A 17,630-nucleotide genomic window follows, 5' to 3' on the forward strand; every position below is an offset into this window, starting at 1 on the left:
GCCACTCCCATAGTTCAGCATTTATGACGTCATCATCCTGCTCCTCTTGATAAAAGTAAACATATTTTTCATAAAAGGATATACTATCCACCCAGTAAAGAAAGTAGACAGTGTTAATTCGTGTTTACACAATGTCTGGGAAAATCAACTTAGCAAAATGTTTTTTTAGAATTAATGGTGCGAAAACGGATAAATATTACAATAATGCGTTTAGGAATAGATATTCGGGTGATAGCATATAATTATGGTCCCTGATTATTATAACCTTCTGCTACTACCTTTGCTTTGGGTAATTATGTTTTTAGTGATTTGTTCGTTTTTAGGAGAGAGATAGAGAGAGAGAGAGAGAGAGAAGAATGTATAACACCAGGTAGTAACGTAAATGAGAAGAGGAAACAGAAAAAGAAGAAGAAGTGGAGGAAGAAGAAGAAGAAAGAGAAGAGAGATGTATACTAGAAGAAGACCTACATGCCAGTTATCGTGATTAGAGAGTCAAGCTTTTAGTGCATTTGGCATTAACATTTAACCCGCGCACTTTTTGTCCACAAAATGAGATGACCACGTGACCTTTGCTTGGGGCGTAGATCTCGGCTATCACTTATGATAGGTCGCATCAACATTCTACATCATCATGACCGTGGACTTCTACTTAGAAGGGTTTCTTTTTCTTCTAAGAATCATCTCTCATCGGGAATGCACATCGAATCCTAGATGAAAATGAGTTCTCCAAATGTTGTGGCCAAAACAGCGAGGCTCTTTGTTGGTTGTTGGAGGGTCGTTTAGTTGCATATCGAAACACCAGTTCTTGCTTTTTTACATTAGGAACTTAAATACGGTCGTCCTACCGAAGATCTGTGCTCTAATTGGACGCAGAACACCCCCCCCCCCCTTCCGTCATGCAAAATGACTTACAGACACGGGCGTATGATTAAATTATCAAATTGTTCATTTTGTACTAATCTCATCTCTCTCTCTCTCTCTCTCTCTCTCTCTGTTTCATCCGACCATACCAGTGTCTCTGGTAAATGTATCGGTCAATTCAAATGTGATATTGTATTACAGATATTTAATCTGATGTAAGTGTTGTTATCATCGCGACGCCCATACATATCATATGGAAAAATAACAATACAGACCTACACGTACAATAATGTGTTTTTGTTCCATGGGCCTTCATAAATTTAACACCCCATCTTCCCCCCCCCCCCCCCCCCATCTATCAGCATTACAGAGGCCGCTCATCACCCCCATTGTAAATCTGTGCCAGGCTTTCATAATTTCCATACAGCACGCACACGCCAGTCATGTTCTAGCAATGTTTTTTTTCTTCTATTAGTTTGAAGCGCGTCGGCGGTCGATCGAGAGCTGCGAAACGCATCAGTGTTTTCCTCCCCGGCCTTTGGTCATCTTGTAGGAAAGGGGCGAGAAGTCATGTGCCAATGATATGGCGCCAACAACATGTGACAGGTTAAAGAAACGGTTAGCATGATACGATGCTCATGTAAAATTATATTGGAATGTGTATAGGTGTTGTGAAATATCTTTGAATAGTTTGAAGTTTTTTTTCTTTCTTTCCTGAAGTCTAAAGCGTTTGAGCAGACCTGAAAGCATTGTTTTGTCACGCATGTGAAGTTTTGAGGAAAAACTAGTTACGACATGCCATCTGGTCTGAATTTTATGCAAATAATAATGTCAATATTGCGTTTTCTCACAACACATCAACGTTCATGAAGTCTCATTTGGAAAAGTTTTGTTTCTTCCCCCGGGCCCCCACCCCTGGATCCGCCACTGCCCCCCTCCAAAAAAAAAAATGAAAGTTTTCCTCCTTTACTCAACTTACGGTAAATAGCACGGTTAGACATAATCAGATAAAAATACAAAAAATAAACATATCTTTTAATGACATTTACGACAGCTATCTCTGATGTCCTCGTCAACTTCCACCCTATCAATTTTACTGATAGAACTAAGCGATGTATAGACAGTGAATAATAAGGGGAAATACTTGTTTTGAACGAACGGAACCAATGACTCTTCAACAGAGGAAACGATAATGAGACTAGGAAGTATTCCTGGTTCTACTTTACCTGCCGCCTAACTAGGTTTATTAACATGTTTGATCACCAATACACTTGTTTATCCTTAAACCAGGTTCCCTATAAAGCATATTGGCATAATTATGACGATGATACAGTGCCAATTCGCGGATGAGCAGATATTGTTTGGCAATGGTACAACGAGCTTTTTGTGGTCATGTCAAAAAAGAATGCAACGTTTTTTTTTGTCTGTGTGCATGTTTTGTTGACAGTGTTTCAAGGGAATTTAGGATGAGTTTCGCTGGTCCATTGATTTCGTATTGAATCCATGCGATTGTTAATTACTTAAATTTGGTAAATAAATATGATATTTGGTTGATGAACAATATTGTGCTTTCCGATTGAAAAATATTTCCTGTTTCTCACACCTTCGCACATTCTCTAGATGTGTTGGAACAAAACCATTTTATGAACTTTTAAACTACTGGAATTAACTTGTCAAGGTTATACTCATGTATGCCATCATCATGATCATCATAATCGACAAGTGCAAACTGTGATGTTAGCAACTGTGACAGGGAATGTGCGTTCTCATTGTAACAGGTTAATACCATTTTAGTTATATTCTTTTTATTTATGCAACTGATAACATAAACAAAGCACGATGACGAAAAAAAAATCGACCTGGGACAATAACATGGATATTATGTCGGAAGCGCTGATAATAAGAATGAGATTATGTGTCTTTCGCTACATTCATGATGAGCTTAATATTTCCCATGGTTATTAAAAGTAATCAAATTGAAAAGGTAAAGCGTATAGGGCATTGAAATCTATGTTTCATAGCAAACCAGTTGGCATATATTATGTAAACAAAAGAAAAAAACTGACACATAAACCTAAACCCTCTTTCTATCCGACTGGCCGCCATTATATGATTTTAAGCAAGTTCAAAAGGTGCTTGACTTTGAAAGTAAACGTTTTGATTATTACTTTGATAGCATTCTAAGACAAACTTTCAGGTATATGTTTTCTAAAATGGCTAATACAGGACGTGGGGGTAGAAGAAGGTCATTTACACCGCTAAGTCTGGAATGCTTACTTTCAGAACCCACAGTGGTTTCCTTCCTTGATATTTCATGGGTAATTAAATAATTTTGACGTCTCTAGGTGGTAACTTTATCTTTATAATTATGATGATCCAGAATCTTGACTTTAACCTAGTTTGTTGCCCACAAGTCTTTTTCTGTCTCTCTCTCTCTCTCTCTCTCTCTCTATTTTTTACTCTTTTTTCTCCTTCTTCCACTCTCTTTCTCTCTCTCTCTCTCACACACCATCTCTCTCTCTCTCTCTCTCTCTCCCCCCCCCCCATTCTCCTGATTTTATTTTCTTCCAACTGTCAAATGACTGTTACGCTCTAGATTAATTCTAACTTGCCTCCATCATACCCTCATTTTGCGCTCAACGTACTAGGTTTGTTTTCCTATATATTCGTTTATTCCCCACCTCTTCCCAATCTCTCTCTCTCTAACTCTTATTCTTATCCCCCCCCCTTTCCCCGTTATCATATAATCATGATAATCATTCCTCTTCATTTATTTTCTTTTTTATTAGTCATCTTCGAGTGAACATCGTCGGCGGACAACGAATGATTGTACGTCCAAAAATGCGGTTATTTATCAAATATCACGCTTTTGTTCGCAAATTGCTCCGTGTTATTGGAGTACAACACACGTTTTGTGCAACACAACAATAGAAGAGTCTCCCCAAAAGAATGTCTGTGTGAACTGCAGCCGAAAATATTCAACTCAATAAGGTCATACGATTGTCCAACCACACCAAAAGTCCCTTGTAAAAAGAAATTGAAAAATTTTAACTTTAACAAATGTATGGACTACCATTTGCCCTCGATTTATCATCATTAGTCATCATTACGGTGGGTCAAAGTAAACAAATTACAACATATACCTACAACCTTGATGATGCAGTAAATACACACTTTTTAAAACCTTTATGAACGTAATTTGATGAATGAGTAAAAGGATTTTTTAAATTGTTTCATCTATATAAAAAATTATGTTACAATATGAGGTTAGACTGATATTGTGGCAATTACCACTCCTTCAAAACTATTAATTGACAATATCTACAACATGACATTTCCCCAGAATTGTCGGCCTATCCTTCGTGGTTTGAATACCCATTTCCTGCTATATATTGACCGTCTTTTGCGATTAGCTTGCCCTTGATTCTGACGTGAAACCATAGACCTACAGTCAGGGCTTAGAGCAGGAAAACCATTTATTCAGATTTACAAAAATACGTACAGACGATAAAATAGGCCTCAAAATTTATTGACAGAGGAAGACCCACTTAGCGGGAGAGATGTCCGATAAATATAGCTGGTCCGAGGCCGGGTTTGGTCTACTTCGTTGGCACTGAATCATCCGATTATACCTATCAAAGTGTGTATCATATTCCACTTATGACAATAGAATGGTGTTGAAGTTTGTCAAGGAAATTAGATACTACACCACACCTTTATATGGAATGCGATTTAGGCCAGATTAAACCGAGAATAAGCATGAATTATCCCATTTGTTTGAGATATTTGCCACGAAACATGACATTTCCTGTGTAATATAGTTAAAGGGATTCGGTAACTTTGTCTCAGATTGTGAAACAAAATCCTGGATTTAGTTCATGCTGCAATGATAATTATAATGCTTTAGGTCAGTCAAGAACTCCGTGACTTTTAAAAGCCGATCGCCTGTCTGATTATCAAGATATTTCCCGTATATGATTGGAAATCGAAAACAAGTTTTGCGTTTTCCTAACGGTTTTCATAACACTGCAGTCTATATATAAAACGAGTATGGTAAAAGCGGTCACTCAAAGATTTTTACTTTTCTGAAGCACTTCTTGATCATTTTGAAGCGCGATTTTTTTTGTTGGTAGGGCTTCAATATTACACCATATCACAGATACTAATAACAAGTAGGGCCGTGCATCTCATATTTAACATTGTTAAACGATGCCTTTAAAAGGTTAATCGGCGAGTAGTGCGATAGTAAGAAAATAGATCACCTTCATTTATAATTTTTCTGAATTTAGATAAATCCCTAAAAGTCGTCATATGCATCCACACAGGAAATAAAATGTATATATAATCAATACAAAGGCTGAAGAAAACAAAAGGTAACGATCTCTGATTCAAATATTTCACCTCTCATTTGCCTATCAGTCTACCTTCGGAGAGATTGAGAAAAAAAGGAAAAGAAAGAGAGATAATATGACAAGGGGGAACATCCCGGAAAACTTAGAGGGGCTATGACTAATCTCGTGATTCATCTACTAAATATCAAAGGAATCCGACGAAACCCTTTCTTAGCTTAACCCAAACTGTAAGTAAAGTTGCGATTAAATCGAAATTTTACTTTAATCCATGATAAACAATTAAATACAATGCACCAAAAGCCTGAAAGAACAAAAGGGTTATAGTGTGCTTTCGTTTTGAAATGTGAGTTCATGGTCAATTTAAATCAACTTCCACTAAAATGAACACCGCAATCGGATTGACCTGGGGAAAATAGTTCTGTCTACCTAAATTGTGTCTGTTGTGTGGTTTCCTTAACACTTGTTTGTATGATGATAACCAAACTCATGACATACATGATTCAAATGACAGGCTTCCTTGGTCTATATCCGTGACTCAAAAAACAACCTCAAAAAATGTATTTAGATAGATAACATCTCGTCTAAATGTCAGGGGTCATTGGGGTATTACCTGTATTATAAATCCGGGACTGTAGAATGATATAGCGATGAAGCCTGAGCATCAATGCACTTGATAAAAGCATTCCGATACCTATCCTTGTATTTTAATTTAATTCTATGAGCTATTGGTGGTCATCATTATTATGTCTATTAAATACAATATGAGTTAGAAAAGAGGAAATAATGGAAAAACTATAATGATATTTATATTATGAAAAGAGCATGAGGTTTTATTGGATTGCATCATTCTAAATACTGCAAAAGAAAATTATTCGAAAATGTTATTTTTTCTTAACGTTGAATAATGGATCACATGTTTAACTTTCTATCATAGATTATCTTCATCATTTCCATAAGATATTTAGTTTCTTATTACACAAACTACTTTGCCGCTTTTTAAAATAAAATTTACTGAGGGCTGGATATTAAAAATAACAACAACAAAATTTTGAAGAGTATAATATCCAGTTAAAAGGGGGAAACAGGGAGATGCTTAATACTAACAAACGTACAAACCCAGAAGGAGAGCCATGATTGTTTTATTCCGGAAGTTTAAACATTTGAACCTTTGATTTTCATGATTTTACAGGCAGGAGAGTTCAACAGGACAGAGTGAGGTTGTTCTAGATTGCTGCCCGGGATGGAGACAGATAGGCAATGAATGCCCAGAACGTAAGTCTATTTTCATTCATACTATTGCGTGAGATTGTTTCTTATTAATTATTTACAAATATTCATCTATCCTTTTTCATATTCTCTTACTACTTCCTTTCATCAAAGCAAACTTTCTTACACTGGTTTCGTCCATGTTGAATCCTCCATTTCTCGGTGGTGTTTCCCTTCATATCCTCGTTAAGATAATACATTTAGTTTGTTTGTTTGTTTTGTTTCGTTTTGTTTTGCCTGACTGCTGAGAAAGCATTTAGCGAGAAGAAGACATCAACCATCATCTATCAACTCCCAATTGAAAGAAAGTCACCCCTGTGCAATGTTTCAAGCCGCATTCCTTATCAATAATTATGACTCCTGCTCTAGCAGCTTAAACCACTATCTGCCATATTAATTAGTCATAATTATAATCTATTTTTGATAGTTTAATGAGAAACAATTAATGATGAAATCACTTTCCTGATATAAGAAGTCATATCGTGGGCACACAGTCATAAGCAATCGATTATTGATAATGACTAATGACGCCAATTACAGGGTGTGCTTCTCTGAACCTTCCGTATAGGCTGGACATACTTCAGAATGTAAATGAAAACCCAGATGATGTGACTGCTCAGGGTAACTTGCAGATCTTTATACCATGTACTTGCATTAATTTTAAATAACGGGACAATAATTATTTTTCGAAAGATTGTTGTTTTACAGAGCGAATTTTTAAGTTGTCATGCCATTGTATCATTATCGTCATCATAATCATTTTTAGTTTTTACGAGTTTTTTTTTTCTTTGGCTGCTCACGGTTGACGTGGCTATAGTGATGGGTTTTCAGTGAAAATGACCATTAGTTTTTGACTCACTACTCCATGGTATAACGTTCCATAATCATCAGGCATTGGATGTATTAAAATCTCGTTCTTGAGATTGTGTGTTGGTCCAACGATGGTATGGAGTAAACTGTCATAGGGTTTTGCAATCATAGCACATGGCATTGTAGAATGATTACCTCATTGAACTATACACTTATCTGCATTCTTGAAATAACGGGTTTCTTTGATGCACACCAGAGCAGTACTTTCCTTTTCGGTTTCCCGCCTTTATCAGAAGAGAGCTTTCATATCTTCGCTGGACCACTGAAGAGATCTTGTTCAATACTTTCTAGCCGAGTATTTGCAAGTGTTCCTTGGGCATTTCATGTAGCTTAAGTCTACTATGAACAATGCAATCATATTTATCATGATGAAACCAAGGTCGTTCATCACCCAAAATGACCAAGTCGAAAGTACTTATGTACTTATATCTTGTCTGAATAGTATATAACCAACACGATTACAAACAAAAAAACATTGAAACCATGCAACCTAGCTATTCCATTGCTCATTCGAATCATGTTCAAATTACACAATATGTCCTTGCAATATTCATACATTGCAATAAGTGACACGCTAAGCTCTTTAAATTGCCTAGGGTTGATTTTTGTTGTTGAAAGTCTTTGCATCGCACCTCACCTAAAAAGTAAGGAAATTGATAAGAAACATGTTGCTAATGGGCAAGAGCGTTCTCCCTCCTCTCACCCCCGCCGACTGTTCAGATTAGATTAGAACATTTTTCAAGGAAGGCGGGAATGTGGCCATGATGTGCTCAGATGTGGCCTTATATCTTAATGAGGGTGGCGCTAGATGTCCGAGATGACGAGATACGGTCAGACTTCCCGAATCACGTGATCACCCACATTTGCGTATGGATGACCGTAAGAAACTGACGCCATCATGATAGATATAGAATAGGTCTACACATCATCGATTCGAAGTTGATTTTGATCTGAATAGTGTAACTTGAAGTTCCAGATAATTTAATAATTAATATCTAATTTTAAAAAGGCAAACCTCAAACGTGTAAAATAACAGAATTAGCTACATTGTTATAGGCACTTAATGTTACTGTTATCTTCTGATTGGCCATTTACTAATGGTAATGATACTAAAAACGACCAATAGTCAACGCTGTTACATCTAAGAGATTTTAAGTCTTCGATAAAGTACTATGTCACACGGACGGGACACATTGCACACAATCTTCCTTATTGTGTAGCATAACATTTTTAAAAGTTTTGATCCTTGTGCTCAATCATTGGTGGTTGTATGACAATATTTTGTCATTTTCCCCTCAAGGTTATTGCCTTTGATTTCTTTCTTGGTGGTCAAAATATTCTGGCAGGAAGCATGCTATCTCTTTACGTCAATCATCTCATAATAATGTTAAGCCTTTGTCATGGAAATAGCATTTCCCGTCAAAGTGTTTTTCAGATGTTGACTCTGGATTACATCTAATATTACTTTGTGGTTTGTAATCAATGGTCATTAAGGGTTTTGCGTTATATTTAGGTATTATTGTTGGGCTGTTTACAAATAACTTCTAAAGATTGTCTTTCTCACGTTACAAAGTGATATCAACGATAAATCATGTTTGTGATCAACAATGTTGGTGATAATATAACGTCATGATATCGTCATGATATGGGTCCCTATACCTGGAAGTCGAGTTTAACAGATTTCGTCAACAGTGGATACTTTCGAATTATCTTACATATGGCTCGGCGATAGAGCAGTCATCTCGAAACCAAGTTAATGCCATAGTGCCCTTTGGTAAGGCAATAACCCTTCCCATCAAGTCCCTCGGATAGAAGTTTTATGCAATCGGTCCCCTGGTTGCTATACCAAAAAGTACTTACTCTTTAGCATTTAAGTAAAATTCTATCATCAATATTTCCATTTTCAAATATCGTCTAATATTGATATAAATCTGAATATTGAACAGTTGAGCAGTCACTGAAGAGTTAAGCACTCCATCCATTTTGGTTAGATTCATAGAAGTCTGAGAATAAGGATGTCGCACACTGACACCATTACTGAACATGTTGAGGAAAAACTAATTAATAGGTACTTCCCCTGTATTCGATGGGATTCCCTATCTCTAAAATAAATTGCTTCTCGTCGAAAACATGGTGTCTGGTTTCTGTTAGAGAATCCTTTTACTTGTCAACCATTCATTAACCCAAATCGTGGCTAATCTCTTCGTCTATTCCAACAAGTGCAAGGCGAAGATGGCGCCCAGTGGCAAAGAGGGGGTTCTGTCTATCCCTTGCCAAGCGAAGTCCTCATCAGCCCCTTGGTATTTTAGGAGGTACTGTCAAACTTTCGCAGACAAACATCCCGTATTCAGTATCGGGAGCTAGGACACTCAATATTACTTGTAGGTTTCAATATGGTTATTTGAAATAACATGTCTCCGATAAAATGATGGCCGAACTCTTGCAGACTTTGGTCTATATTTGCTGCGAAGAGGGATATACCTTTCTACCCGTATAATGATAAATACTTCTTAGCCATTATTAACATTTCTGACTATGGAATTGGCTTTTGAGAATGAAAAATCGATCTAAAATATTGTCGTGATTCAGTCTGTTTATCTATGCTGCTACAAAATATTAATCAAAGAGGATTGTGTAATGCTGAATTGAGGCATGCATGAGTTGGTAATCATCACCAGTTCTACGAGGCGGGGGTACTCATAGTCAAAGGTTTGTAGGATGATACTTCCCTGAATCACTCTTCTTCCTGTTTCGTTTCCAGATTGAAACCAAACGACTTTCAGTTGGAACTGTTCCCAATATGAATGTTTCATTACATTTCCACAAATTCCTCCGCACAGGTCCCCTCCCTCTATTTCCGCACTCCGGCGTAAAGCTTCCGCGCGGAGTGGCGCCCCCAATCAACTCTGATTAAGGAGTGTTTAATAAGTTAATCCGCAGTGCTCCTATGTTCCTAGGTTAAGTTCCAAGATGATTGGTCCAGTGCACGACATTTACTGCCATGCAACGTCAGTTTTGCTTTCCTTCTCGGCTGGTAAGAAACATGAATGAAGGAAACATTGTGACTTCCTGGTGAGGAAGCTTTAGATCTCATCCCATCTGATCCCTGATTTACTAGAGAACATTCAAAGACTAAAATTACTTGGGTTGATATCAGTCATTGCCATCATGCTGACGATGGTCTTACTGTTTTGCAGGGGTCGCGAGCTAGCTATGACAAGATGTAGCCTATTTATTATGCAGGATTTGGTCATTTTTGTTTGCAATGATGTTAAGAATTTGTACAATAAGATTAAATGGGTGATGATTCCATGTTTTAAAATAACTTGGAAATTGACCATCGACATATTTCACCCTCCATCATGTATTGGAAGTAATCATAAACAAGGTTGCAAGGACTTTCGAAAAATCGACCTAAGACAAAATCAGAAGTCTTATGGGTCATACATTGAAATGTGCGAACATGACCATGATGAAAACAAAGACATATTACATAATTCGAACAGGATTTACTCGGGCATATACGTGTAGGCCTATGTATAATAGGATATAGTGAAACTGCCTTAAATTTGATTTCTCGAATGTTTTACGATAATGATTTATATGAAATCTCATAATTTGTTTATAATTCACTTTAAACTATTAATATATGGGTGCAGGGGCGGAATGCTACCGGTACCTTAGTGGCCACAGTGGTCATAGTGGTCATAGTGGCCATTCATGTCCGACCATCACATAACGACCATAACGGCTCTAAAATGCGTTATAAGTGAAGTTAATGGTTTAAACTGTAATATTCGAGTACAGTGTATGTCATAATTATTCTGACGATTATATTACGGATGAATTGACCAAGAGTGTACTTTCCTAGGGTCCCAGAATTATGGTGTTTTTTTTTCTCGAAAAGATGAGGTCAAGGAATACTTTGTTTTCGTGACTCAAGTCCGCGTAGACAATCAGGTGAAAAAGACATGGATTAAACTCCAACAAGTGTACCACGGTTCGTCATGTTACTGGTAGGATATGAATACGGTCACTAATCGCTACACTATCCTTAGAAAATGTTCATACCCCAAAAAGAATAGATAAGCTCCTGTCAATCCTAATCGGTGTGTCATGGGAGAAAATGGAACCGACAAATTGTGAAGACCTGCAGATATATTAAGCGCAGACGAGGGGTGACAGGGAGGTCAGTGGGTTTTAATCTGGATGAATAATGCTTAGGAATGTATGGATGGATCCCAAAACAATTCCTGGTGAGTTTCAGGGGACAAAGAAGTGAAAGAACGATGAAATAAGGCTCGTTTGTTTGAATTATTACGTAGTGAAATAAATACGCCCTCATCTCATACGACATGACTGTTTAAGAATGTCCAAATTACTTCTTCTACTTCTATTTCTTCTGTCATGATTTGCAGCTGCTTTTGCCCACGGTTATATTTCGGATGGTCCCTCTTGCGCATTTTTTGTATAGGTTATTAGCCACAATTAATGAAAAACTATCTTGAAAGCAAAATCCATTTTTAAAAATATATATGCATTTACCATGGTAGACAATCTTTATATGCTGTCATTTATTATAATCAGTACTTCTGAAGTCTATCCATGGAAGTTATTTTCCTTATGTCATTGCCAGAAACATTTCCGCGCCGAAAACACTTCCCCAATCTAATCCTTCTTTAATGCACTTAATTTCTTAGGGTAGACTTACACTCTTCACCGACAGAATTCTAGCTAAACTAAATCCAATCATTCTTCCCCCTTTTAGTGGTTCCCTCTAGCTCATTCAACAACTACTCGGGTATAATGTACTAATGAACTTGTTTATGCTCCAGATGGGCGTGGTCAAATTAGCGTTGCCAATTGATGCTTTCCGACTGAACACAGTGCGTAGTGATCATCGGGTCACCTTGCACTTTCACGGAGTCAATCAGAGCTACGCTTTTAATTACTCCAACGACAGGTTGACACAGATGGCGTCGAGATAAATGTGGCTGAAATAAAAACGTCTGGAATCTGGACGGGATTCTTTACAAAGAGTACAGGTGTTTGCCGTGTAGCGACAAACACACAAATATGATTATGCCTCAAGAACACGGTGGAGGATATGTTTATATATATCAGATTTCCTTTCGTGGGACGCTGCAAATGTTGATTGTTCAAAAACTGTTCTAGGAAATGTATGATTTATGAAGAAAAAAAAATCATTTATACATCATGAAATGCAATTAATCATCTTGATCAGTCCCCCCCCCCCCTCTTTCTCTCTCCCTCTCTCTCTCTCCCTCTCTCTCTCTCTTTCTCTCTCTCTCTCTCTCTCTATTTATAGTTATGGGTCTCCTCACTTCATGTTACTTTTAATAAAATTATCATAAAATGGTAAATGGCTTCGTCTTGAGAGGGCTGCGTCTTTAGAGGGCTGCGTCTTTACATATTTTATGACAAACTAATCGTTTTTTTTTACCTTCTCATCTCTTTTCTCAAACAGCGTGCGGGTCAGGTACATGGGGTCGTAGCTGTGCAAAAGTCTGTAGCTGTCCCGAAAATACCAACTGTAACAATGTGAACGGCGCCTGCACCTGTCCACCTGGATTACAGGGTGCACAATGTGAACAGGCCTGCGACCGAGGTCGGTTCGGAGCTGGATGTACCGGTGTCTGCGGATGTATGAACGAAGCATCTTGTGACGTCGTGACAGGGACGTGTGAATGTCGACCGGGATGGATGGGCGAGTCGTGCGACGTCGCATGCGAACAGGGTTTCGTCGGTATGAACTGTGGAATTAGGTAAAAACAAACATAAATACAAACAAACAAGATGAGACAAAACTAAAAACACCGTCATAGTAAACATATTACAGTAAACATCCAGAGGATTTCACTAGCTTTCATGTCATACTTCTTCCTTTCGCTTTTCTTCAAAACTTATAAAAAAAATACACTGTTGTATTTTCTTCAATTAATTATATTAATTATTTCAGAATTTTGAAAACTTGAGTGCTAAATTTGCTACTATAAAGTTTTTGTCACCTTGTGGTGCGAAAACAAATCCAGTTTTCTAACAAGAACCTTCCACAAACTATTGATAATATCTGCAAACATATTTTCGTATTGCCAGTGTCAGACAAAGGATACGGATGGGCCTCAAACAAAATCCGCATTTTGAATTAGGGATCAAGGAATTTAGACAGATTCTGATCAGTGATGATTTGCACATTTCATTTTGATGCATAACTCCTATACATTATAACTACGTTAAACAGTATACTATTTGATAAAATCCTTTCAAATGTTATCAGCTGATTGTTTAGATTACCTTATATATGCTTCGTCATCATGGTATACTGATTTGTTTCTGCCAATGACGAAGGTTATATAACAAGGTCTCGAAAGCTCAAACGAACATTTCCCCAAAACTATTTAAAAAAAACTATTTTGAAGGTATATCCGGCCTCCAAAAACGATTATCGAGACAGACCAGAAATAATTTTCCATCCCTTCATGGCCTCTCACCCTCTCACCGTGTGAAGTTCAAATTCACCGTGCGTGGATATTTCGTCAAATCACTCTGGCACGGTCATACAGCCAACAAATCGAGTAATTCTTGTGTTCCTGCTCTGGTTAAACGATATCAATTATGTCCTGTTTTTCCACATTTCTACAAATTTGAGGAAAATTACATTCATCCGAAGGACGGCGATTTATTTTCGGTTCATTTGCCATTCATTTAAGATGATTTGGAGATGAGTAGTTAGTCAGATGCCAAATCTGGTAGACCAGAGTTTAGGAGGTGAATCACTGAGGAGGAATGGCCATGATGACATAAACATATCCAGATGATTTAGACATCTAACGGTGTTCGTTAAGGTCGTGACTCGTATTCTTGAGCAATATCTTACAAGAATTGATGGTTAGAGAATTCTCGAAGGCGTTATAGGGTGATTGATAACTAAACGAATTATCATATGAGTTAAAGAAATTTACAATTTTTGTCTTTGGTTTGTTTGAAGCCATGGGTAAAGGATGAATAAGTATATGATTACATTTTCACCAATACATTTCTCACAGTGAGGGGAGGACCACAGCTATATTGTTGAACATTCGAAGTGGTCTATACAACTAAGACCTTTATGTAAGATTAGACATCTTGCCATAACATCAAATAATAGGTTCAAACAAGTTTATAAGATTGGCAAGATTATAATGCTTGATACATAGGAATTATTTTAAAATAATCTACTCAAAAGTTGAATACTTATGTACCACAATATTTCCTTCTTCTATATTACAGGTGTAAATGCATGAATGGTGGGACCTGTTCTGATTTGAATGGCACGTCCTGTACCTGTCCAGCAGGCTTGACCGGTGAGAGGTGTGGAGATCCTTGTCCTCCAGGATTCTACGGCGAAGGGTGCCTTCAGCGATGTACCTGTCAACACAACGGGAAATGCAACCCTACTAATGGGTCTTGTACCTGCAGCCCAGGATGGATGGGAGAGGAATGTTTGCAGATGTGCCCTTGGGGTTGGTACGGTGAGGGCTGTGTTACTGAATGCATATGCGACAATGGAGCAGGGTGCAGCAACGTGGACGGGTCTTGTTTCTGTAGGTCTGGATGGAAAGGTCGGCAGTGTGACATTGCCTGCGAGCCAGGACGGTACGGTCCTGGTTGCAAAAGATCCTGTAGGTGTCAACACGGTGGAAGATGTGACCATCAGACTGGCCAGTGTTACTGTACTTCAGGCTGGACAGGACGATTCTGCCATCTTACGTGTCCAGAGGGATATTATGGCGAAGAATGTGGCAATAAGTGTCGCTGTCAGAATGGGGAGTGTGACCACATCACAGGGGAGTGCACTTGCTTTGGAGGATGGAGAGGAGAGCGTTGTGAAGTGCCATGCTCAGAAGGTTACTACGGAAGGGATTGTAGAAGTAGCTGTTTGTGTTTGAATGGAGCAAGTTGCAACTCAGTGGACGGAACATGCGAATGCTTACCTGGTTGGGTGGGTGAGACTTGTAACCAGGTTTGTGAAGAAGGTTTCCACGGACATGCATGCAGGATGACATGCTCATGCGAACACGATGCACGGTGTAACCACGTAACCGGAGAATGTGGATGTCCATCAGGGTTGACCGGTCCAAGATGCAACATGACTTGTTCTGCAGGAACTTTCGGCCACGAGTGCAGTCAAGAATGCGAGTGTCTGCACGCAACCGGTTGTGATCCAAAGTATGGCACTTGCCAGTGCGAACCTGGCTGGACTGGAAAATGGTGTCAGTATCCATGTGAGAAAGGACGATATGGTGATGGCTGTTTAGAGGTTTGTCAGTGTCAAAATGGAGCTGCTTGTGACTCAGTGAATGGCTCTTGTTCGTGTCTTGAAGGATTTCACGGGGAGTTTTGTGACAGGATCTGCCCTGATGGCACATTTGGACAATCTTGTGCAGACGAATGTTCGTGTTTAAATGGTGCGTCGTGTCATCATGTCAGTGGTTCCTGCACTTGCTTACCGGGATACGTCGGCAGTGACTGTGAGTTCCAATGCAATTCGAGATTCTTCGGACAAGGGTGCATGACGGAGTGCTCGTGCAAGAATGGTGCAAAATGTGACCATGTGAACGGTTTCTGCAGTTGTACATCGGGATGGTTTGGAGAACATTGTGATGCACCCTGTCCAGACGGACGGTTTGGAATAGGTTGCATAGAGGAATGCAGGTGCACAAATGGTGCCACATGTCTTTCCGGAGATGGTACATGTATTTGCAGTCCGGGTTGGACGGGTGTCCAATGTAGTGAACAATGTCCTTTGAATACCTTTGGGGTGTTTTGCTCAGAGAGTTGCAGGTGTGAACATGATGGGGCATGTGATCCGGTCAACGGATCTTGCAAATGTCAACCGGGTTGGACTGGAAAGTACTGTGAAGAATCATGCCCAATTGGAAATTATGGTATTAACTGTGAAGAAGCCTGTTCTTGCTTCAACGAAGCAACATGCGACTCTATTTCAGGACATTGCGTTTGTTCTGCAGGATGGACAGGATTAAACTGCAATGAAACATGTCCAGAAGGATATTATGGGTTGAACTGTTTAAACGTTTGCACTTGTGAAAATGGAGGTGACTGTGACCCTATTCTCGGTTGTGTGTGTAAATCCGGGTGGCAAGGGCAACAGTGCAATGAGCCCTGTGTGGAAGGTACCTTTGGAGTCAATTGCCAGGAGATGTGTGACTGCCAAAATGGTGGACATTGTCATCATGTTATCGGATGCGTATGTCCTCCTGGTTGGATCGGTAGTCGGTGCGACAATAGATGCCCTGTCGGGTCATATGGGACAGACTGCTCTCAGAAATGTAATTGTGGAGAGAATGGTGAATGTCACCCAGAATTTGGATGTGTTTGTGAGTCTGGATGGTTGGGCCGGGATTGCAAGGACAAGTGTCCAGAGGGCTTCTTTGAGGATCAGTGCGAGGAGAGATGCACCTGTCATAACAACGCCACGTGCCATCACGTTTCTGGATGCAAGTGTCCAGATGGCTGGACAGGAACATTCTGCAACGAGTCCTGCACAGAAGGTTTATTTGGCAAAGATTGCCTTGAGGAGTGTAGATGCCATCATGGGACATGCGACCCTGTGGTAGGATGTCTTTGTAAACACGGTTGGCAGGGGCAACACTGCAACGTAACCTGTTCGAGTGGATGGCATGGACCGGGTTGTACGCGGAAGTGCCCGAGTTGCCAACATGGCGGTGTTTGTCATCACGTGACGGGGAGCTGTGTCTGCTCACCTGGATATATTGGAAAGAGGTAAGTTTGACCAAAATATTTACGTCTGGCTGATATTGAGAGGCACTCCTTATCGTATGAAAACAAATAGTTTAATAACAGTCTGCAATTATCTTCTTAGAGCAAAATATGTCGTTTATGGGGACTTTCGGTTTCATTATGACTTGTTAGGATATGTTTGCATCCTGTTTTGACTGCATTTTACAAGGATAAAATAACTATACATTTTTCATTGTTAACATTATTAATGGGGAAAGCCTTCTTGCCACAATAAAAGACCTTGAGGTTCCGAAGTGACCAGGCCGCTATACACGTAAAGAAAATGGTTATACCATCCTTCTTAGTTGCTTTGATAAGAACTATATTCTGGCAATTTTGCTCCTAATCAAATGAACGGGTATTCTAAATTAAGGCATGGGTACAAGGGTACCTTCTTTCTAATACGAGCAAAAGATGCTGACCAACAAGTGTGTTTTGAATTTTAGCCCAAAGCCACTG

The 17,630-nt window shown here is 39.0% G+C and overlaps 1 protein-coding gene across 1 annotated transcript in view; it reads left to right on the forward strand.

Moving 5' to 3' along the window:
- The window catches only part of LOC100890774 (multiple epidermal growth factor-like domains protein 6), a 35,856-nt gene that overhangs the window by 13,746 nt on the left and 4,480 nt on the right, over positions 1 to 17,630 (forward strand). Inside the window, exons 2-4 of the mRNA XM_003728132.3 lie at positions 6,403 to 6,485; positions 12,838 to 13,135; positions 14,640 to 17,153. Coding sequence (XP_003728180.2) covers positions 6,403 to 6,485; positions 12,838 to 13,135; positions 14,640 to 17,153 — 2,895 coding nt within the window. The remainder of the gene's footprint in view (positions 1 to 6,402; positions 6,486 to 12,837; positions 13,136 to 14,639; positions 17,154 to 17,630) is intronic.

This window comes from Strongylocentrotus purpuratus, unplaced genomic scaffold (assembly GCF_000002235.5).
Source record: "Strongylocentrotus purpuratus isolate Spur 01 unplaced genomic scaffold, Spur_5.0 spur5_scaffold_6, whole genome shotgun sequence".
In the NCBI taxonomy this organism is placed as follows: Eukaryota; Metazoa; Echinodermata; class Echinoidea; order Camarodonta; family Strongylocentrotidae; genus Strongylocentrotus; species Strongylocentrotus purpuratus.